At 27.2% G+C, this 25661-nt stretch overlaps 4 protein-coding genes and 1 pseudogene across 4 annotated transcripts; all 5 read right to left on the bottom strand.

The window, feature by feature from the left end:
- Window positions 1–449: 449 nt before the first annotated feature.
- Window positions 450–991, bottom strand: LOC121129405 (larval cuticle protein A3A-like). The gene has a single exon (XM_040725127.2). It carries the CDS (start codon window positions 956–958, stop codon window positions 518–520), a length of 441 nt encoding a protein of 146 aa, XP_040581061.1. The 5' UTR covers window positions 959–991; the 3' UTR covers window positions 450–517.
- A 2108-nt stretch (window positions 992–3099) lies between these two features.
- On the bottom strand, window positions 3100–4202 carry LOC139907196 (larval cuticle protein A3A-like; annotated as a pseudogene).
- A 3964-nt stretch (window positions 4203–8166) lies between these two features.
- LOC121129403 (larval cuticle protein A3A-like) lies at window positions 8167–8937 on the bottom strand. The gene has a single exon (XM_040725126.2). It carries the CDS (start codon window positions 8907–8909, stop codon window positions 8469–8471), a length of 441 nt encoding a protein of 146 aa, XP_040581060.1. The 5' UTR covers window positions 8910–8937; the 3' UTR covers window positions 8167–8468.
- An 8043-nt stretch (window positions 8938–16980) lies between these two features.
- LOC121129402 (larval cuticle protein A3A-like) lies at window positions 16981–17505 on the bottom strand. Its single transcript, XM_040725125.2, has one exon. It carries the CDS (start codon window positions 17488–17490, stop codon window positions 17050–17052), a length of 441 nt encoding a protein of 146 aa, XP_040581059.1. The 5' UTR covers window positions 17491–17505; the 3' UTR covers window positions 16981–17049.
- Window positions 17506–20952: 3447 nt separating this feature from the next.
- LOC121129401 (larval cuticle protein A3A) lies at window positions 20953–21472 on the bottom strand. Its single transcript, XM_040725124.2, has one exon. It carries the CDS (start codon window positions 21451–21453, stop codon window positions 21013–21015), a length of 441 nt encoding a protein of 146 aa, XP_040581058.1. The 5' UTR covers window positions 21454–21472; the 3' UTR covers window positions 20953–21012.
- Window positions 21473–25661: the final 4189 nt, after the last annotated feature.

Genomic DNA, 25661 nt, shown 5'->3' with positions numbered 1-25661 from the left:
CATATTTTTCAATAAATATTTCCAATCACTTTTTTTAAATGCAAATATTATTTTTGACAAAATGCTTTGCAAAATTACAATAAAATTCATTTTTTCATCTACACTTTATAAAATATAAGTGGTTACTTTTTTTGTCGAAATATGTCTTTTTACCCACCAGTCGATACAATACATCTAATTAAAAATTCGTGCCAACCCAATTATAAAAACCTAGGATATACAACATAAGAGTAAACATTGTAAATATGTAATGGTATAATTAATGTACACCTAACTCTTTGTAATACATATTTTAAATAGTTCAAAATGTTGTTTTATCACTTTGTAGTTGCATTGAAAATAATGATCCAAACATGAAAAAATCGAATCATGCATTCAGAATTAGATATGCTGACATGGCACTAATAACATTAATGATTACTATCAATTGAAGTCATTGGAAATAATAGTATTTTTCTAAGTCTTTTTATTTTATTTCAAGCCATAAGATGAATAAATATTATTAAAAAAATCACATTCAAGCATGATAAGGGACGTATTTTGGGTATGGTGCAGGAGCTGGGGCTGGAGTAGTCTCAAACTGAACATCAGCAACAAATCCACTCTCTCCTTCAACGGTGTAAGTAACTGTCTTGATGCGACCATCAGGAAGAACAACCTTGTAAGATCCAGAAACAACACCATTCTCAGCAAGTTCATCAGCAGAGAAGTCAACACTGGATTCCTCATCGAGGACAGCGTAGTTGTAGGCATAGCTTGCTGGTGGAGGTGGAGGAGGTGGGGGAGGAGGGTAAGGATGGTATGGCTTGTATGCTGGAGGGGCAGGTGTTGTTGTAGTAGTCGTTGGTGGTGGAGGTGGGGGAGGATAAGGTCTGTAGTAGACTGGTGCAGGAGGTGCTGGCTTGTCAGCCAAGGCACAAGTGACAGCAATGCATACAATGATAAATTTTCCAATCATTTTCGTTGATGATTCAATTGAGAACTGATGGTTAATGAAGCTTGGACGTTGTCTTATATACTATTATATTTATCTCTATTCTTGTTCCTGTTAGAAGAAATGGGCGTGTTATTCATGAAGTTGTTTCATACTTGCTTGATATTTAGTTTTTAAATGTGTAGAATTATATTTGACCCATTATATTAATATATTTATGTATATACATAATTGTAATTTTTCATACTTACACGGTAAATATATATTTTGTTTTATTATTTTTTGAAACAATAAACTTTGCTATTTTTAGGCAAAAAAAGATTTAAGTTATATATTTAACTTTAAATTAATTATTTTAATAAAATTTTATTCCTGTTGAGGTCTTGTAGTTTAAAAGTTTTATTGACCTGGTTATACTATTTTTTTATTTTGTCTTTTGATACGTGCGTAAATATATCTTTTTTTGCATGTGGTTTACAACAAGCTTATATTATATATATGGTTAAATGAATTATAATTTTTAGTGATAAAACAGTAAGAAGGGCTTATTAAAGCAGTTAAAATACTACAAAATACAAATTTAATGGTTCTTTATAGACATATCATGAAAAAAAGGACTAATTCTTCATGTAAAAATCTTTTTCGATACAATCATTTTCTTGAACAAATAGAGTTTTAAATAAGGAATCAGGGACTTATACATACTTCCAGTCGTATATGATTTATGTCACAATCTATATTTGAACCTAAATAAGGCACGATTTATTTCAAATAATCCACAAAGGTTTGATTTATTCTATTGTTTAATCATTAAGACAACGTTCAATGTGTAAAAATATATAAAAATCATCATTTATTTGAATAGGAAAATAAGAAAATAATTATTCATCGAACAAACACTAAAAAAAAAGTAAAAAAAAAACATACAAAAATATTGCATCAATAAAGAAATAAGGTAAATAAAGATATATAAAAACTTTGTTATATATACCAATTGCACTAAGGGTTTAATTGGTAAAATTCCTCAAAAAATTTGTCAAGTTACGTAGTTTAATTTTCAATAACAGATAAGCTTTTATAATACTAATGCTTCGGGAGAAAAATATAAGTGGTTAAAAAAAAATTCTAGGTGTCTTAAATTGACATAAATTTTTCTGTTTTTAACTTTTCTGTAATTGGTTAGAGGCAGGTGCACTTGCATTAAATTTACTCCATCTAACCTAACAATCTTTTGTAAAATCCGTATATATGAATTATATTTCTATGTCTAGGAATGATGTCTATGTCCTGGGCAGGACCTACGCATATTGAATTCAAGATAATAACTTCTCCAGATTAAAATTTCCATAAGCTACGGTGCTTTCTTCATTATCAGCTATAATACCAACAATATATTAGATATTTATATATGTACAATATGTATCCAAAAGAAGTTAAAGGTTGTTGTCGTCTTGCACATACCTTGAGTTGGTTCTCTTCGGAAATTAACTAAAAATCTCATCCTGATAAATTTTCCCCGTTTATCGCAACTGCCGATGAAATTGTGTAGAAAAATATTCCGATGTAATAATCAAGTTTGGTAATAGAATTTAGAAAAGTGAAAAAACTGAGAAAAACAACCAACAACATCATATATTTTATCGATGGACGATGTGGCATCTCATCAAATACTACCAAAAAGGAAAATTTTATTTAATTTATAATCAGCAGGAATAATTTATTAACCTTGGATCCCTTGAACACAAATATGAACACAAACACAACCCTTGCGTTTTGATTGTCATTGTTGTAGATAAAAAGGTTAGGTATAATATAACTTTATACAACAAAATCGATGAGTACAATTACAAATTCGACAAAAAGTATACAGATGGGGAAAAAAATACTTCACAATTTGAACCAGCCAAAATAATATAGATTTTTACACTAACATGTCTAAATTGTGGAAAACTATATATATCACACAATTAATTATACCTAGGACATATCGTATTTTTAAACTTCAACGGCTTAGAAGATTCAAAATATCAAAAATCAAAGATTCAGAATTCGTATGAAACCAGTAATTTATATAGAGTATATTTTCCAAAGATCGAGCATTGTAAATTGTTGTTCATGACTCGAAGGTTCCTATGGAAAAGAAACATAATGATAAGGAACAAGTATCCGTAGAAAAAAATATTTATTGCCGTAATTTTCGTTTATCATCAATAATTCTAACATCTAAAGTAATGAATATGATACAGTTTTCAATCTTCTACGCTACCAATTAACAGATCCATTTAATTTATTGGAACTTTAATGTACATTGTTAAATTTGTAATGGCAAATGGGGGGAATGTATTTTTTAGTTATAGGTGTTACCATAGAAAATATATATTTTCTTTTAGAGCAAAGCAAAAAAAACTCATGTACGTGCTTTAGAATTAAATTCTAAACTGTTTGGTGGAAGAAATAAAAAAAAGCATATGGAGGGTGTTAAAAAACAACAGTGATTGTTTTTTTGTTTTGTTTTTAATCACAGTGAAAGGATTAATTCAAGAATTTACTTGATACAAAAAGAACAGTGAAGAATGCAATCCAAACAATTGATTAATTTGCATAATCCATTGAATAGAACTTATTTGTTGATTGACTCTCTCTCTCTTTCTTCTTTTACTTCAGTTTTTAGACTATAAAAATAACCTTTGAAAATAATAGTATGTTTCATTTCACTTATTCAAAAACTAAACATAAATTTTTTTAAATTTTTTCTATTTCAAGCATTTAGATAAATAATATGAACAAAAAATTATGTTTAAGCGTGATAAGGGACGTATTTTGGGTATGGTGCAGGAGCTGGGGCTGGAGTAGTCTCAAACTGAACATCAGCAACGAATCCACTGTCTCCTTCAACGGTGTAGGTAACTGTCTTGATGCGACCATCGGGAAGAACAACCTTGTAAGATCCAGAAACAACACCATTCTGAGCAAGTTCATCAGCAGAGAAGTCAACACTGGATTCCTCATCGAGGACAGCGTAGTTGTAGGCATAGCTTGCTGGTGGAGGTGGAGGAGGTGGGGGAGGAGGGTAAGGATGGTATGGCTTGTATGCTGGAGGGGCAGGTGTTGTTGTTGTAGTCGTTGGTGGTGGAGGTGGGGAGGATAAGGTCTGTAGTAGACTGGTGCAGGAGGTGCTGGCTTGTCAGCCAAGGCACAAGTGACAGCAATGCATACAATGATAAATTTTCCAATCATTTTCGTTGATGATTCAATTGAGAACTGATGGTTAATGAAGCTTGGACGTTGTCTTATATACTGTTATATTTATCTCTATTCTTGTTCCTGTTAGAAAAAATGGGCGTACTTTTCATAAAGTTGTTTCATACTTGTTTGATATGTAGTTTTTAATTTTTTTAGAATTATATTTGACCGATTATATTTATATATTTATGTATATACATAATTGTAATTTTTTATACTTACACGGTAAATATATATTTGTTTTATAATTTTTGAAACAATAAACTTTGTTATTTTTAGACAAAAAAGATTTAAGATATATATTTAATTTTATTAATTATTTTAATAATCATAAGATGGAAATTTTGAATTAAACAAATATTATGTAGAATATATATGTTTTGAAATGTATATTTAAGACGTATTTCCATACTCCATTCCTGTCTTGTAGTTTAAAAGTATTATTGACCTAGTTATATTATTTTTATATTCTGTCTTTAGATCATTGCTTAAAAATATATTTTTTGCATGTGGTTTACAACAAGTTGATATTATATATATATGGTTAAATAAATTATAATTTTTAGATAAAACAGTAAGAAGGGTTTATCAAAGCAGTTAAAATACTACAAAATACAAATTTAATGGTTCTTTTTATCATGAAAAAAGGACTAATTCTTCATGTAAAAATCTTTTTCGATACATTTATTTTCTTGAAAAAATAAAGTTTTACATAAGGAATCAGGGACTTATACATATTTTCAGTCGTATAGTATTTATGTCTCAAATTATATTTGATATTTAACTTAAAATAAGGCACGATTTATTTCAAATAATCCACAATGTTTGATTTAATTAATGGTTTCATCATTGAAACGACATTGTATGTCTAAAATTATAACTAATTTATATAGAAAATAAGAAAATAGTTATTCATCGAACATATACTTTTATAGTAAAAAAATATACAAAAATATTACATCAATAAAGAAATAAGTGAGATAAATATATATCAAAACTTCGTTATATAATATTAAATAAAATCGTTTTTGAAACCAAGGAAGTGCAGTTTCAAACGAAAGTGATTTTGATACCAACATGTTAATAAAGTTATAAGTAACTTACCAACAAAATACTGTCAACATTTGCTTTAGTGTCAAATAAATTACAACTATTTGCTAATCATAAAAAAATTACATACTTTTTAGAAGCTTACTTCTCAGTATAAGTTAATAACCCCAATTAAATTTCAGATCCTAAGTTATCTTAAAAAGTTGTTATTAAGGTAAAAATGACATGTACTTTGAACTGCAAATCAAATTTCTAAGTTCGATTATAAAAAGGCTACGATAATAGTTTTACAACAAATATATATTTTCTTCTATTTATATTTATGAAACTCTTTCTCATTAATGTACTCGCAACAAGCAATATAATAATTTGTGTTATATTAAATGAAGCAATCAACCAATTATAACTTTGATAAAATTTAGATTCTAGTTCATAACTTTTTGGTCCATCTACAATCTACATAGGTGAAAATATTTTTTACTTTCCCCATTTGATTTGCAAAAAAAAACTCGTGGTTAAACTTTATACTAACTTGTTTCTCTAAAGAATGAAAAAAGAAAGATAACAATTTTTAAAAATGTACTGTTCATGTAGTCAACAAGAAACAACTTGCAAGCTAAAAAATGCTAACAATTTACATCCTTAACTACAAATTATGTCTTACCATAGTTCGATGCAAGATAGGATTATAAATCAATACCAGAGTAATTTATCCATATGTTCTTCCTGTTTCGGAAGAAACAGCATGAAAACTATGCTATTCTTTCACACAAAATTATTTATTTTTTACAAACAGACAATGCTTAGGATTTATAATAATAATCAGTTGTGTATTGATAAAAGGAAGTCATTGTTTAGAAAGTTAAAATATTTAATTTCAAGTTTGATTATTTGTCACATATTGCTTCCTTCTATCATATTGACATAATAGAAAATAAAATAGCTACAATTTGAGCACTAATTGGAGAACTCTTTTTGAAAATATTCTTCTCTACTGAACACAATCTTTTATTAAAAATTAGGATAATCCTTTTACTTCCAATATTTTAACCCAATAAAAAAACTATTTTATAATAGCATTTCAATTAAATGTAATGATGGCGACGAAGAAGTGAAAATAAGCAGCATCGACATTTATTACTTTTTGTAAATAACCAGGATCAAAAACAAAATTAATTTAAAATTTTCTGAATTTGATATTAACGTGGGTTGTCATAACATATTATAACAATTATTTAGATGATATTACCTTGTTTGTGTAGAGCAATACAGTAAACTAACTAAATAATTTAATAAGGATGTAATTTATCTTTTTCTTTAATTTCTTTGAAAAAGAAGACATTTATATTACGTCTCATTAATAAATCAGCTCCAGGAGTGGTGTTGAGATAATGAGATGTGTAATTTAGAATGAAAAAGAGGTAACTTAAAAGGAAACAGGAGAAAAGACCAATTGCACTAAGGGTTTAATTGGTAAAATTCCTCAAAAAATTTGTCAAGTTACGTAGTTTAATTTTCAATAACGGATAAGCTTTAATAATACCCATGCTTCGGTAGAAACATATAAGTGGTAAAAAAAAATTCTAAGTGTCTTAAATTGACACAAATTTTTTTGTTTTTAACTTTTCTCTAATTGGTTAGATATAGGTGCACTTGCATTAAATTTACTCCATCTAACCTAACAATCTTTTGTAAAATCCGTATATATGAATTATATTTCTATGTCTAGAAATGATGTTTATGTCCTGGGCATATTGAATTCAAGATAATAACTTCTCCAGATTAAAATTTCGATGAGGTACGGCGATTTCGTCATTATGAGCTATAATACCAACAATATATTAAATATTTATATATGTACAATATGTATCCAAAACAAGTTAAAGGTTGTTGTCGTCTTGCACACACCTTGAGTTGGTTCTCTTCGGAAATTAAATAAAAAATATCATCCTGATAAATTTTCTCCGTTTATGGAACTGCCGATGAAATTGTGTAGAAAAATATTCCAATGTAATAATCAAGTTTGGTAATAGAATTTAGAAAATTGAAAAAACTGAGAAAAACAACCAACAACAGCATATATTTTATCGATGGACGATGTGGCATCTCATCAAATACTACCAAAGGAAAATTTTATTTAATTTATAATCAGCAGGAATATTTTATAAACCTTTGATCCTTTGAACACAAAAGATGAACACAAACACAACCCTTGCGTTTTGATTGTCATTGTTGTAGATAAAAAGGTTAGGTATAATATGACTTTATAAACAACAAAATCGATTAATACAATTACAAGTTCGACAAAAAGTATACAGATGGAGAAAAAATACTTCACAATTTGAACCAGCCAAAATAATATAGATTTTTACACTAACATGTCTAAATTGTGGAAAACTATATATATCACACAATTAATTATACCTAGGACATATCGTATTTTTAAACTTCAACGGCTTAGAAGATTCAAAATATCAAAAATCAAAGATTCAGAATTCGTATGAAACCAGTAATTTATATAGAGTATCTTTTCCAAAGATCGAGCATTGTAAATTGTTGTTCATGACTCGAAGGTTCCTATGGAAAAGAAACATAATGATAAGGAACAAGTATCCGTAGAAAAAAATATTTATTGCCGTATTTTTCGTTTATCATCAATAATTCTAACATCTAAAGTAATGAATATGATACAGTTTTCAATCTTCTACGCTACCAATTAACAGATCCATTTAATTTATTGGAACTTTAATGTACATTGTTAAATTTGTAATAGCAAATGGGGGAATGTATTTTTTAGTTATAGGTGTTACCATAGAAAATATATATTTTCTTTTAGTGCAATGCAAAAAAATCATGTATGTGCTTTTGCATTAAATTCTAAACTGTTTGGTGGAGGAAATAAAAACAAGCATATGGAGGGTGTTAAAAAACAACAGTGATTGTTTTTTTGTTTTGTTTTTAATCACAGTGAAAGGATTAATTCAAGAATTTACTTGATACAAAAAGAACAGTGAAGAATGCGATCCAAACAATTGATTAATTTGCATAATCCATTGAATAGAACTTATTTGTTGATTGACTCTCTCTCTTTATCTTCTTTTACTTCAGTTTTTAGACTATAAAAATAACCTTTGAAAATAATAGTATGTTTAATTTTACTTATTCAAAAACTAAACATAATTTTTTTTTAATTTTTTCTATTTCAAGCATTTAGATAAATAATATGAACAAAAAATTATGTTTAAGCGTGATAAGGGACGTATTTTGGGTATGGTGCAGGAGCTGGGGCTGGAGTAGTCTCAAACTGAACATCAGCAACGAATCCACTGTCTCCTTCAACGGTGTAGGTAACTGTCTTGATGCGACCATCGGGAAGAACAACCTTGTAAGATCCAGAAACAACACCATTCTCAGCAAGTTCATCAGCAGAGAAGTCAACACTGGATTCCTCATCGAGGACAGCGTAGTTGTAGGCATAGCTTGCTGGTGGAGGTGGAGGAGGTGGGGGAGGAGGGTAAGGATGGTATGGCTTGTATGCTGGAGGGGCAGGTGTTGTTGTTGTAGTCGTTGGTGGTGGAGGTGGGGGAGGATAAGGTCTGTAGTAGACTGGTGCAGGAGGTGCTGGCTTGTCAGCCAAGGCACAAGTGACAGCAATGCATACAATGATAAATTTTCCAATCATTTTCGTTGATGATTCAATTGAGAACTGATGGTTAATGAAGCTTGGACGTTGTCTTATATACTGTTATATTTATCTCTATTCTTGTTCCTGTTAGAAAAAATGGGCGTACTTTTCATAAAGTTGTTTCATACTTGTTTGATATGTAGTGTTTAATTTTTAGAATTATATTTGACCGATTATATTCATATATTTATGTATATCCATAATTGTAATTTTTCATACTTACACGGTAAATATATATTTGTTTTATTATTTTTTTAAACAATAAACTTTGCTATTTCTAAGCAAAAAAAGATTTAAGTTATATATTTAATTTTAAATTAATTATTTTAAACATTATAAGATGGAAATTTCGAATTAAACAAATATTATGTCGAATATAAATGTTTTTAAATGTATATTTAAGACATTTTTCCATACTCCTGTTCAGGTCTTATAGTTAAAAAAAATTATTGACCTGGTTATATTATTTTTATATTCTGTCTTTAGATAATTGCTTAAATATATCTTTTTTTTTCATGAAGTTTACAAAAAGCTAATATTTATTTATATGATTAAATATATTTTAATTGTTAGCGATAAAACGGTCAGAGGGGCCTCACAATTTTAATGCAAGGGAAGTTGTCCCTGATAAAGAAAAACTTGGTGTTGTCTTTCCTTTGTTTATCCTTCATCAGTTGTAATTCATATTCTAGAGCCGTTGAGGGCTGATACCCAGATGCCACCATTATATTGCTAAATATGGTGTTGTTGTTTTTTCTAATGGAAACTAGAGAATGAATATTGTCTGGGCTTTTTTCTATTTAAAAAGTATATATATTTTTCAAAATGACACTGATACACATTTAAGTTTGAGACATTTAATAAAATAAGAAATTGCGATTTACGATTCTAAAATACAGTACCTTTCCATATTTTCCTAAAATACCTCGTTGTAAAATGTTCATTCTAATTACATAATATACCAAAAGCCGTCATCAAAAACTTTGACTGATTTTTAATATAAATTTTACTTATTAAACGCATAATATTTGATGTATCATAATAAAAACAACTTCAAACAAAAATGGAGATACATATTTTTGCCCAATTTAGATGTTTTTAAACACAATATATTTCAAATAGCTTGGACTTCATCTTTTATCCTGCTTTATTCATATATGATTGTATTACATTTAAAAAATAAAAGCATTCTAATCAGAAAAGTTATTTAAATATACTTGAAGTGTAGTTTTTGATAATATATAATTATACTTTTCTATATAAATAATTATCATTTTTCCTTCCTACAGGGTTTATTAGTATATGTATTCTTTATTAATAAATATTGTTGATTGTATTAGATCTTTTATAAGAAAAGTTGCATTATTTTAATATCAAATGAATCATGTTTTTTATGATTATGAAATGCACAAGTGATATCAATTCATGTAATAGAACAATTATTTTATAAATATATTCAATATGTAATACTAGAAAATATGAATACAAGTATTTCAGACGTCTTTTCATACTCCTCTTGGGCTCTGTATATCATAAGATCTTTTCTAACGGTTTATATGAATATATATTTTGTCTACGTTACGTAAAAAAATTATGAATATACTAATTTAGGAATAATATGTCATATTTATAGATACACAAGTTTTTTCCATTTTATGGGACACCCACGTGAATAAATATTCTTGACATTTTAAGAAATTTTTACACAAAAAACAGCTTTAAATAAAATTAGTTATGTTAATTTTTTGACAGTAAATTAGACAAGAGACGAAATTTTTGATCTGTAGCTCGATCCCACTCTGAGACATTGTATTTGAAAAAAAATTAGCATTTTGTTGAATTTTGGATTCGATATATCTCGTTTACCAAAAAACTAATTGTTAAACATCTTTAAAAAGCTATCGGTATGCTTTACAATATTTATACATTTTTTTTTTTAATTTTAAATTTTGATGAAAAATAACATCCCTGATTTACATTGTAAAACCATTTAAGAGAGCAACAAATGTATAGTTGGACATTTATCATGTTAGGAATAATGATATAACATATAAACATTTATTGATGTAGTACAAAGAAAACAATATATAAATTTTAATAAATCACACTATTAAACCTAATATTCTATGAATATTATACTTTACAGTTTTTTTTATTTTATTTTAATTATAAGTACTTTTTTAAAACTCAAAATTATTGGCATTTTTTTTTAACAAATAGCTATAAATGTTTTATGTTTCCCATTAGCAAGATCAAAGCACCTTTTCCAATTGAATAATGGATTATATGTTTTGTGATTTTTTATAAAAAGGTCACATTTAAGCTTCAATTACAAGATAAAATGCTAATTATTCATATTTATTCATAGCCATAAGTAATTTTACTTTCAGTTTAAAAATTAAGCGTCATATTTAATTTGTTCTTCTTTTTTGAAAAAAATTTTATCATTTGAAAATGATCCATAGAAGTAATATAATGAAAAAATAGTTATTTTTGAAATTTTTTTTTCTGATTACTAATCATCTATTTAATTTGCTTTTAGATACAAAATTATACCAAAATATATTAACATTAACCAAAGAAATAAACTTGACACGTCTTTGACAAATATTTAAAAAAAAATTATGTTTGTTAAGTTGCATATGTGCACCAATAAATATTTATGGGTAAATAAGATAAAAAATATTTTTATATCTAGTTGCTTCACAAATTTCTTTTAGATAATTCTTTTAGACTTAAGCTATTTAAATGTAGGTCGTTATTATTTATTTTACCAGTCTCAAAACCTTTAAACAATTTAATAGTTTTTTATAGACATATCATGAAGAATAAACTTATTATCATGAAAAAATATTGTTCAATACAATCAATTTTTTGAGCAATTAGAGTTTAAAATAAGGAAACAGGGACATACACATTGTTTTAGTTGTATATGATTTATTTTACAATCTATATTTGATAAACCACCTACAATATTACACAATTTATATCAAATAATCTACAGAGGTTTGATTCATTCAATGGTTAAATCATTGAGACGACTTTCTATGTATAAAATTTAAAATAAATTCAACAAGAAAATGGACTTGATTAAAATTAGGAAAGTGGTGTAATTGATAGAAGTCCTACTCTGAAATAAAATATGGGATTCGTAAATAAATCCAAGTCTGTGATGAAGACGTTGGCGTTTTAATTATTGATATATTGTAAAGCAATGGTCAACAAGTGTGATAATCGATTAAAAGTACTGTCAATTTTATTTAAAAAAATGATTTTTAATCATTTGAACATTTTAACTAGACATATAATACTCAAGAGTGCTGCAATGGGCAAAAAATCTCGTGTTTAAACTTTATACTAACTTGTTTCTCTCAAAGAATGAAAAAAGAAAGATAACAATTTTTAAAAATATACTGTTCATGTAGTCAACTAAAAACAACTCGAATGCTAAAACATGCTAATGCTTTACGCGATTAACTATAAATTATTTCTTGCCATAGTTCGACTGAGGAAAGGATTATATATCAATATCTGAGTAATTCATCATATGTCCTTCCTGATTCCCTTCCTTCCTAGCTCTGAAATAGCTGTTTTAGCTGATCTAATGAAACAGCATGACAACTTTGCTGTTCTCTCACACAAAATTATTTCTTTTTAACAAACAGACAACGCTTTTAATTTATAATAATAATTGGATATGTATTGATATAAGGAAGTCATTGTTTAGAAAGTCAAAAGTTTTAATGTCAAGTTTGATTATTTCTGACGTTTTGCTTCGTTCTGTAATATTTGAAATAATAGTAAATAAAATAACTACAATTTGAGGATTAATTGCAGTATTCTTTTGAAAATAATCGACTCTACTGAACACTATCTTGTATTAAAAATTAGGATAATGCTTTTACTTTAAAAAAAATTCAGGTGTCATAAACTCCTGCACAAAATTCACACAAATTTTGTTTTTTTACTTTTCTCTAATTGGTTAGATATAGCTGCACTGATTAAGTATAAGTAAACATTAGAGTAATATAATTACTCTATCTAACCTAAGAATCTTTTGTAAAATCTAAATGCATGAAGTATATTTCTTTATCTAGAAATCCTGCATTGGGGTGGAACCTCCACATATTGAATTCAAGAGAATAACATCTCCAGATTAAAACGTCCATGAGCTACGGCGATTCCTTCATTATCAGTTATAATACCAAGAATATATTAGATATATATTTGTACAATTTATATCCAAAACAATTAATAAATGTCGTCTTGCACAAACATTGAGTTGGTTCTCTTCAGAAATTAGCTAAAAAACTCATAATTATAAATATTCTCCGTTTAGTGCAATTTCCAATGAAATTGTGAAGAAAAATATTCCAATCTGATAATCATGTTTAGTAATAAATATCCTCCGGCAAAATTATAAGTAGAAATAGTTTTTCAAAAAAAATTAAACTTTAGCGGCTTAGAAGATTCAAACTATCAAAAATCAAAATGTATAAGATTCAGGATACCAAAAAAATATATCAATATTTAAAATTAGAAACCTGAATTATGTTTTTTTTTTTTTAATATCAATAAGCTGCTATATAAAGTAATCACGTGTGTTTTTTTCTTTGACTAGTGAAGAGTTAAAAAGAATAATTATTTAGGAGTACGAAGTGTAAGTATTTGTTTTACTATGTCATTTTTTGGTTCCTTTTTTTTTGTAATAATCTTTTATTAATATTATCGAAAAATAAAAATTTATTTTTTCAATGTTTATATTAATACAAGTATTTTAAGCAACTTAATATATGTTTAAAATTATGTTGAATAACTAAATGAAATGCTACAAAATTTCAATCACTTAATCATAATCATTGTTACATTATTTGTCATGTAATTAAATATGTTAAAAAATGAATGGTTTTAATTAAATCTCCATTGATACTAATAGCCTTAAAGACTATTTTTCGTGCATTTCAATGATATAATATTGGATACAACATTTTTTCTTCCTTTTAAAATAAAAAAGTAAGATGTTTATCAAGTTTTTGAAATTTTATGTTTTCCTAGTTAGAAAAAATATTCCAGATTCACAGAAAAAAAATGTTATACTACTAAAAGTATTTTATTTTGAAAGTTTACATATTAGATAATTTCTATGCAGAAAAGATTTTCATGTTAAAGAAATAACACATTATTTTAAATGTAATGTCTTCATATCAGATCCTAAATAAATACTACATTAAAATAAATATTTTGTCAAATCAAAGAGTATATACCTAAATACCTGGTATATACGAATAAATGAGGACATGTAAATTACTAAAAAAAAAGCCTTTATATCAAATATAGAGTGTATTAATTGATGAATAATGTTATGGTTAGAATGGTGAACAGATAAGAAATTATTTTGTCGGTTATTGTAAAAATAGACCAAAATTTAATAGTCATAGATAAATACTTATTAAATTTATCTAACAGGCTATACCTAAATTGTGGGAAAATATAAAATAAATAATTGTTAACGTACCTAACATAATCTTTAAGATAGTGTCTAAATCGAACGCATAATATGTGCCGTAGAAAATATTCTTTATTGAATGAAAAAATTATGGCATATCTATAAATCTAGCAATGGCAACATTAGTTTTTCATTATTATATGGAAAGCTGCATATCATTTACAATTTTTAGTAGATTAAACCTCCGTTCGTGAACTGGGATATTATACACTTTGATATATATAAAACTGCTACTAATTCCTTTGATATTACATTTCATCATCAAAACTTTTTAGTTTACTCCTTAATTAATAAATCAGATTTTAGAAAATTCTTTCATTTTCTTAATAATCACTTTTTAGGACTTATTTGTATTTCACAATTTTTATTTGAGGTTGAGCTAATTAAATTACTGTTTTGTCTAAAATACGTTTCTTTTGGTTTATTCGACTTTTTTTTCTGTCTGAGAACTGAAATTTACAACAATAGTAATATATTATATACTTCTATATTTTTGCTATAAAAAACTGCAAACCCACATTTCAAAAAAGGTACAAAAACAGTTTATGGATGTTCTTAATGTCTCATTTCATTCTGTGTGGATCTTTGGCTGTAAGTGTACCTCATTAATAAAAAAAAAACCATCTTTTTTTGACCATGCTGTGAATGGTTAAGTAATCATCTTACAACTTTCTTAGACGATAGGATCAATATTTGTACAAGATAGCGGTCGTAGATAAACTTGTTGTTGTACGCTAGGAACGTTGAGTATTACTCCATAGCTAAATACGCAGCTACCCTGAATTCAACCTATTAATTTATGAAAAAAGGTAAACTCTGCAAGGATGTGAAAAAATTGCAACTGGCCTATGGAATAATGATAAATCATACGCCCCTTTTTCTAAACATAACATACACTTACTTTACGGTCGACGTGGACATTTTAACAATCAGTGCTCCCATAGAGATATTTAGGCTACTAATATTTTGGTAATAAGTAGAACAAACCTTTTTCTCAAATGTGGTTTACAAATAATAGGCAAGGGATTAAGTTTTGGCGTTGCCAGAGGCCAAAGTTTGGATAAGCATAATTCCTGACCCTGTTTATATTTAAAAAAAGGGTTGAGTGACCACTCATGAGTCACACGAAGCCCCATCTTTAGTCCTTAACTAATTACAAACCACAAATAGAGAAAAAAGAAACATTGTCGACCAAAAAACTTTTGTATTGAATGCTATCCTATTTTAATTTAGCGAAACCGGACAGAGGATTTATTCATCACTCCCAACTACTCACAACATTATGGGTGATTGATGTTACGTTGACATTTCCATACATCTAACACTTAGGGACAAATTTTCTGGATTCCTGAAAATTTAACTGGTACTCTTGGAACGCCCCAAACAGTTGATAGTAAATATTTTACAAAAAAGACACAATATATAATCTTTGCATACGCTTTTTTGATAGCTCAGTTAATTAAAAATAACTTTGATGTTGTTCAAGATAATATAACTATGAAAGAAAATTATTAAACTTTGTTGAGTCAGCAAAACATCTCCAAATGTTTTATCGTAAATAAATAACAGAATAAATGAAGTTTTTTATTGTTTTGTTTTTTTGTACTGAAGTTTAATAATGTATTTTACATTTAATAAACGGTGTAGGCGCGATCACTTATTCGTTTCTACAACGATACAAATTAGAGTCACAAAAAAAATTAAAAAAAATAATAATCTTTTTTTTGTTCATTCCAATATTTTATTGTAAAATATGTTTTAAAATAACTGACCATTTTGTCTTTCCTTCATACGTGTTTAAAATTGCGATTGTGCTAGAAGTAAACATAAACCAAAATTGGTAAAATTTTGGTTTTGTGTTCTACTTACCTAGTGGCAGTACCTTAATTAGGTTTTGCTGATTCAGACAAATAATTCTAATTTTTGAGGCAAACTCATCACTCAACAGTTTATAGTATATATGATTTAAGGATCCTCTCCATCATTTCAACACCGATTTTAACGTGTGAAAAACTTTAGAAAAGGACAAAATACAGATCGAATTCAAACTATTTTTTCTTTGGAGTAGGGGTAAGGGTTGTTGATTAGTTCTTAATTTTTTTTAATCAAGAATACATATTTTTCAATAAATATTTCCAATCACTTTTTTTAAATGCAAATCTTATTTTTGACAAAATGCTTTGCAAAATTACAATAAAATTCATTTTTTCATCTACACTTTATAAAATATAAGTGGTTACTTTTTTTGTCGAAATATGTCTTTTTACCCACCAGTCGATACAATACATCTAATTAAAAATTCGTGCCAACCCAATTATAAAAACCTAGGATATACAACATAAGAGTAAACATTGTAAATATGTAATGGTATAATTAATGTACACCTAACTCTTTGTAATACATATTTTAAATAGTTCAAAATGTTGTTTTATCACTTTGTAGTTGCATTGAAAATAATGCTCCAAACATGAAAAAATCGAATCATGCTTTCAGAATTTGATATGCTGACATGGCACTAACAACATTAATAATTACTATCAATTGAAGTCATTGGAAATAATAGTATTTTTCTAAGTCTTTTTATTTTATTTCAAGCCATAAGATGAATAAATATTATTATAAAAATCACATTCAAGCATGATAAGGGACGTATTTTGGGTATGGTGCAGGAGCTGGGGCTGGAGTAGTCTCAAACTGAACATCAGCAACGAATCCACTGTCTCCTTCAACGGTGTAGGTAACTGTCTTGATGCGACCATCGGGAAGAACAACCTTGTAAGATCCAGAAACAACACCATTCTCAGCAAGTTCATCAGCAGAGAAGTCAACACTGGATTCCTCATCGAGGACAGCGTAGTTGTAGGCATAGCTTGCTGGTGGAGGTGGAGGAGGTGGGGGAGGAGGGTAAGGATGGTATGGCTTGTATGCTGGAGGGGCAGGTGTGGTTGTAGTCGTCGTTGGTGGTGGAGGTGGGGGAGGATAGGGTCTGTAATAGACTGGTGCAGGAGGTGCTGGCCTGTCAGCCAAGGCACAAGTGACAGCAATGCATACAATGATAAATTTTCCAATCATTTTTGTTGATGAATCAATTGAGAACTGATGACTTATTGCTGTTTTACTACACGTATTTATAGGTATAATCCATTTATTTTAAGGCGTGTCATAAAAATACATGGCTTTTGGATCCATAAATAGACCTTTCATAACCAGTTTTCTTCTTTCATTTTGTTATTAATTCAATGTCGGATTATATCACATCCCTTGGACTTAATCTTTTTTCCTTCCTTATACATTTATGTTTGTATTACGATTAGAAAATATAGGCTTTCTATTCAGAAAAGCTAATTGATTCTATCGCATTTTCTTTAAGGGAATTTGTATTATTCTAATTTCAAATTATTATCATTCGTTATGATTATAAGATGAACAAACGATATAAATTTGAATAATAGAACAATTTTATTAAAAAAAAGATGCAATTTGTAATAGAAAAATACATATCATTCATTAGTATAATTCATCTAATAGATAAAATTATGGGCCATAGACTTATTAGTATAGTGTTTGAACTTCATTTCAATACATTACTGTATGCAACATAATAAAAAAGCTATATGGTTCCAAAAATGAAGCTAACTCGTTGTTTGCTGTGCTAAATTTTATGTATAATAACAATATGTTAACTTTATTATGTGTTTATTTATTAAAGATAGTGTAACTTGGGAAAAATATTTGTTGTAACAATCAAAACTTCGACTTTAATAATAAATTCATCAAAAAATCAAGTTTCACTGTGGAATGATCAATTGTATGCAAATTGCATTACAAAAATGATGATCTTAGGAACTGCAATTGAATATCTTCTTGATATGAAAATCGAAATTGCTTCACATTCTAAATGGTTCAAAACGGCAAGTCATTTCTTATCTTTCTACATCTCAAAGCATGGGTTTGTTGGAGATGTAGGGAAAAATTTGTACTTTATCGTTGAGTTCATTGTGAATTTTTATTTCTATATGTTTTCCGAAATAAAAGTAGATTCAAATATTTTAAACAGTCCACCACATACGTTACATCATATAAAATTTAACCTGAACATGAATATGATTGAAATTAAAGATTGAAATGTAAGGAAAAAAATGCTCAAAATTGAAAAAATAAAAAAAGGATCTTTGACGGCGTCCCTTTTTGTGACCGGTAAAAAAACACAATTCCTTTAAAAAAGTCTCATGTTCGAGAAAAAAAATATCGCTCATAGACCGAAAATAGCGGCGATACAAACGAAAATGTCAGAGTTATTTAATCATAATTATCCAGACAAGTAAAAATCTTTACATTTTTTGGATATTTTCTAATTTTTTGGTGTTATGTTAATTTGTAACTTATCTTGTAATTTATGCACTTATTTAGGAAATAAACAATTAATGACGATTACAAAAATCGAGTGTTATGGTCATTAGTATATTTTCTTTTGAAAACTTTTGACATTAAATAAGATCTACAAATTGTAAATAAAGTGGAGAAAAAGGGAAAAGAGTTGGTAAATAAAAATAATGATGACTCAGACTTAAAAAAAATTTACTAATTGATTTATTTATTATTACCATTTTACAATGCATTTTTTGGTCCATAAGTAGGTTTTTGTATCTTGAGTATAAAATTTTCCAACATAAGTTTTTCTGCTGATATAGGGATGGTAAAATCCAATTAACCTTATAGCTTATATTGAAGAAAATAAAGAATACAACAAATGGAGTTTAGTAAATTGTGTTTTTCTGAGAAGTTCCAGGAAATATAGATTTTGAAAGTACATTCTATCAAAACAATTTTATTTCGTCCCTTTGAAGAAATAGAAAACCTCTAATTTTCTAATTCATTTGTTTTTGTTCAATTTATTTATTTTATAATAGTGTTTTTTAAATTAAATTTTATTTTTTTTTATATAAAAATGTGAAACTGAGATAAATAAATAAATTATAATAAAAAATTGTTTTTAGTTTTAACAGTTTTTAATGAAAATACCAACGTATTAATACGATTAATCAATGGTAAAATTGATAAAATAGTTTTTACAATGAGTTGAAGGAAAAATAATATCGTTAACAACAACAAAGTAATAATAATATAAAAAACGATAACCAAAACAGAGTTATTTGAAAATTAGAAGAAGCCTATTTAAATTTTTCTAGGGGCAGACACCATATGAAAAAATGAGTAATAATTTAATTTTTTTACAGAAAGATGAAATAAAATTATTAAATTACTTTCTAAGCTAGTATTTTATCATAAGCGTTAATAACTACCATTAAAATACAATGAAAATAACGTAAATGGTATTCACATCCGAAGAATCAAAGAAAACTTTTCAAACATCAATGATTTATTCTTTGTGTTCTTGTAAATAAACTTTTTGTAATTTTTTTAATGGTTTATGTATGTCAGGGTTATAGAGACACTGTACTCTCTAACTATTATTACCTTTTCTTATTTGTCCCTAGACAATTCACCTCCTCATAATTTTTTATTATTTTATGAACGTTTATTTATTTAAATAAACACCAAGAACCAAAAATGTTTTTAAAAAAGAATTTCACAAATTTATGTATTAAATGTCATCCAGACAAAAATCTTGTAGTCTCGTCTATTATTAAAAGTGTATTACCTTTGACCATAGTCTGGTTTCATGTTTTTGTTTAAAAAAATATCAAAATAATCATCGCTTCTATAAATGCAGATAATTATTTAAAGACAATATTAGTGAATTATAGTGGATATATAGTATTTTAAGCAGTACTTCCTGCGTTATTAATGTTCCAATAATTGAGATATTGTTAATCAAATTTAAAAAAGCTTTCTATCCCTATTTATCTTTTGAAAGATATTACAAAGTGTTTTTATTAATTATGTGATCAGAAGTTTCTAATAAAATAACACTTAATTTTTGCCTGGTAAGTTTTTATTCAGTTCTAGAATTTATTTTTGGAAAAATCTAAAACTATTTTGTAAAACAAGGTAGATAATTTTAAATTTAGAGTACCTCAAGAATTGCATAAAAGTTAAGATATACTTATGCACTACGTAACAGATGAGTGTAAATAAGAAAAAAATAAAAAAATGTCGCCAAACAATAAATCACGGCGGCGAAAATAGTTTTTATGGGGAAAATTGTTTAATTTTTTGCTTTGCTATTAATAATCCAATGTTTCCTCAAACCCACTTTATTTAGGCATTCCAATAAACATAAAAATAAATTTGAATCATCTAAAATAACTTTTATTCATACAATTTCTACAATTTCATTGAATTTCTGAACTGAAAAAAAGTAATTTTATATTTACATTTGTACTAGTAAAAAGTGTATTAAAACTGTAAGTTAAAGCTCTATATATGTATAATGAAAGGCATTTGTGTATACCTTACACATAAATAGAGTTTGAGATTTGGATTGAAGATGAAACATGAGCTTCACATAATCTAGAAGCTAAAATAACATATAAAACTAATGTTATGTTAAAATTAGATTATTCAAACAAATGGAAATTATTTTTTTATTTTTCAAGCACAGAGAATAATAAATATAAACCAAAATTATGTTTAAGCGTGATAAGGGACGTATTTTGGGTATGGTGCAGGAGCTGGGGCTGGAGTAGTCTCAAACTGAACATCAGCAACGAATCCACTGTCTCCTTCAACGGTGTAGGTAACTGTCTTGATGCGACCATCGGGAAGAACAACCTTGTAAGATCCAGAAACAACACCATTCTGAGCAAGTTCATCAGCAGAGAAGTCAACACTGGATTCCTCATCGAGGACAGCGTAGTTGTAGGCATAGCTTGCTGGTGGAGGTGGAGGAGGTGGGGGAGGAGGGTAAGGATGGTATGGCTTGTATGCTGGAGGGGCAGGTGTTGTTGTAGTAGTCGTTGGTGGTGGAGGTGGAGGAGGATAAGGTCTGTAGTAGACTGGTGCAGGTGGTGCTGGCTTATCAGCCAAGGCACACGTAACAGCAATGCATACAATGATAAATTTTCCAATCATTTTCGTTGATGATTCAATTGAGAACTGATGGTTAATGAAGCTTGGACGTTGTCTTATATACTGTTATATATATCTCTATTCTTGCTCGTGTTAGAAAAAATGGGCGTACTTTTCTTAAAGTTGTTTCATACTTGTTTGATATGTAGTTTTTAATTTTTTAAAATTATATTTGACCGATTATATTTATATATTTATGTTTATACATAATTGTAATTTTTTATACTTACACGGTAAATATATAATTGTTTTATAATTTTTTGAAACAATAAACTTTGTTATTTTTAGACAAAAAAGATTTAAGATATATATTTAATTTTACATTAATTATTTTAATAATCATAAGATGGAAATTTCGAATTAAACAAATATTATGTAGAATATATATGTTTTGAAATGTATATTTAAGACGTATTTCCATACTCTATTCCTGTTTAAAAGTATTATTGACCTAGTTATATTATTTTTATATTCTGTCTTTAGATCATTGCTTAAAAATATATTTTTTTGCATGTGGTGTACAACAAGTTGATATTATATATATATGGTTAAATAAATTATAATTGTAAGAGATAAAAGGGTAAGAAGGGTTTATCAAAGCAGTTAAAATACTACAAAATACAAATTTAATGGTTCTTTATCATGAAAAAAAGGACTAATTCTTCATGTAAAAATCTTTTTCGATACAATCATTTTCTTGAAAAAATAAAGTTTTACATAAGGAATCAGGAACTTATACATATTTTCAGTCGTATAGTATTTATGTCTCAAATTATATTTGATATTTAACTTAAAATAAGGCACGATTTATTTCAAATAATCCACAATGTTTGATTTAATTAATGGTTTCATCATTGAAACGACATTGTATGTCTAAAATTATAACTAATTTATATAGAAAAATAAGAAAATAGTTATTCATCGAACATATACTTTTATAGTAAAAAAATATACAAAAATATTACATCAATAAAGAAATAAGTGAGATAAATATATATCAAAACTTCGTTATATAATATTAAATAAAATCGTTTTTGAAACCAAGGAAGTGCAGTTTCAAACGAAAGTGATTTTGATACCAACATGTTAATAAAGTTATAAGTAACTTACCAACAAAATACTGTCAACATTTGCTTTAGTGTCAAATAAATTACAACTATTTGCTAATCATAAAAAAATTACATACTTTTTAGAAGCTTACTTCTCAGTATAAGTTAATAACCCCAATTAAATTTCAGATCCTAAGTTATCTTAAAAAGTTGTTATTAAGGTAAAAATGACATGTACTTTGAACTGCAAATCAAATTTCTAAGTTCGATTATAAAAAGGCTACGATAATAGTTTTACAACAAATATATATTTTCTTCTATTTATATTTATGAAACTCTTTCTCATTAATGTACTCGCAACAAGCAATATAATAATTTGTGTTATATTAAATGAAGCAATCAACCAATTATAACTTTGATAAAATTTAGATTCTAGTTCATAACTTTTTGGTCCATCTACAATCTACATAGGTAAAAATATTTTTTACTTTCCCCATTTGATTTGCAAAAAAAACTCGTGGTTAAACTTTATACTAACTTGTTTCTCTAAAGAAAGATAACAATTTTTAAAAATGTACTGTTCATGTAGTCAACAAGAAACAACTTGCAAGCTAAAAAATGCTAACAATTTACATCCTTAACTACAAATTATGTCTTACCATAGTTCAACGCAAGATAGGATTATAAATCAATACCAGAGTAATTTATCCATATGTTCTTCCTGTTTCGGAAGAAACAGCATGAAAACTATGCTATTCTTTCACACAAAATTATTTATTTTTTACAAACAGACAATGCTTAGGATTTATAATAATAATCAGTTGTGTATTGATAAAAGGAAGTCATTGTTTAGAAAGTTAAAATATTTAATTTCAAGTTTGATTATTTGTCACATATTGCTTCCTTCTATCATATTTGACATAATAGAAAATAAAATAGCTACAATTTGAGCACTAATTGGAGTACTCTTTTTGAAAATATTCTTCTCTACTGAACACAATCTTTTATTAAAAATTAGGATAATCCTTTTACTTCCAATATTTTAACCCAATAAAAAAAAACTATTTTATAATAGCATTTCAATTAAATGTAATGATGGCGACGAAGAAGTGAAAATAAGCAGCATCGACATTTATTACTTTTTGTAAATAACCAGGATCAAAAACAAAATTAATTTAAAATTTTCTGAATTTGATATTAACGTGGGTTGTCATAACATATTATAACAATTATTTAGATGATATTACCTTGTTTGTGTAGAGCAATACAGTAAACTAACTAAATAATTTAATAAGGATGTAATTTATCTTTTTTTTAATTTCTTTGAAAAAGAAGACATTTATATTACGTCTCATTAATAAATCAGCTCCAGGAGTGGTGTTGAGATAATGAGATGTGTAATTTAGAATGAAAAAGAGGTAACTTAAAAGGAAACAGGAGAGAAGACCAATTGCACTAAGGGTTTAATTGGTAAAATTCCTCAAAAAATTTGTCAAGTTACGTAGTTTAATTTTCAATAACAGATAAGCTTTAATAATACCCATGCTTCGGTAGAAAAATATAAGTGGTAAAAAAAAATTCTAAGTGTCTTAAATTGACACAAATTTTTTTGTTTTTAACTTTTCTCTAATTGGTTAGATATAGGTGCACTTGCATTAAATTTACTCCATCTAACCTAACAATCTTTTGTAAAATCCGTATATATGAATTATATTTCTATGTCTAGAAATGATGTTTATGTCCTGGACATATTGAATTCAAGATAATAACTTCTCCAGATTAAAATTTCGATGAGGTACGGCGATTTCGTCATTATGAGCTATAATACCAACAATATATTAAATATTTATATATGTACAATATGTATCCAAAACAAGTTAAAGGTTGTTGTCGTCTTGCACACACCTTGAGTTGGTTCTCTTCGGAAATTAAATAAAAAATATCATCCTGATAAATTTTCTCCGTTTATTGGAACTGCCGATGAAATTGTGTAGAAAAATATTCCAATGTAATAATCAAGTTTGGTAATAGAATTTAGAAAATTGGAAAAACTGAGAAAAACAACCAACAACAGCATATATTTTATCGATGGACGATGTGGCATCTCATCAAATACTACCAAAGGAAAATTTTATTTAATTTATAATCAGCAGGAATATTTTATAAACCTTTGATCCTTTGAACACAAAAGATGAACACAAACACAACCCTTGCGTTTTGATTGTTATTGTTGTATATAAAAAGGTTAGGTATAATATAACTTTATAAACAACAAAATCGATTAATACAATTACAAGTTCGACAAAAAGTATACAGATGGAGAAAAAAATACTTCACAATTTGAACAAGCCAAAATAATATAGATTTTTACACTAACATGTCTAAATTGTGGAAAACTATATATATCACACAATTAATTATACCTAGGACATATCGTATTTTTAAACTTCAACGGCTTAGAAGATTCAAAATATCAAAAATCAAAGATTCAGAATTCGTATGAAACCAGTAATTTATATAGAGTATATTTTCCAAAGATCGAGCATTGTAAATTGTTGTTCATGACTCGAAGGTTCCTATGGAAAAGAAACATAATGATAAGGAACAAGTATCCGTAGAAAAAAATATTTATTGCCGTATTTCATTCGTTTATCATCAATAATTCTAACATCTAAAGTAATGAATATGATACAGTTTTCAATCTTCTATCCATTTAATTTATTGGAACTTTAATGTACATTGTTAAATTTGTAATGGCAAATGGGGGGAATGTATTTTTTAGTTATAGGTGTTACCATAGAAATATATTTTTTTCTTTAGTGCAATGCAAAAAAAATCATGTATGTGCTTTTGCATTAAATTCTAAACTGTTTGGTGGAGGAAATAAAAACAAGCATATGGAGGGTGTTAAAAAACAACAGTGATTGTTTTTTTGTTTTGTTTTTAATCACAGTGAAAGGATTAATTCAAGAATTTACTTGATACAAAAAGAACAGTGAAGAATGCGATCCAAACAATTGATTAATTTGCATAATCCATTGAATAGAACTTATTTGTTGATTGACTCTCTCTCTTTATCTTCTTTTACTTCAGTTTTTAGACTATAAAAATAACCTTTGAAAATAATAGTATGTTTAATTTTACTTATTCAAAAACTAAACA

The sequence above is a fragment of the Lepeophtheirus salmonis genome, chromosome 14 (genome assembly GCF_016086655.4).
Source record: "Lepeophtheirus salmonis chromosome 14, UVic_Lsal_1.4, whole genome shotgun sequence".
Classification (NCBI taxonomy): domain Eukaryota; kingdom Metazoa; phylum Arthropoda; class Copepoda; order Siphonostomatoida; family Caligidae; genus Lepeophtheirus; species Lepeophtheirus salmonis.
Note: the sequence above shows the minus strand (reverse complement) of the source record. Positions and strands in the feature narration are given on the sequence as shown.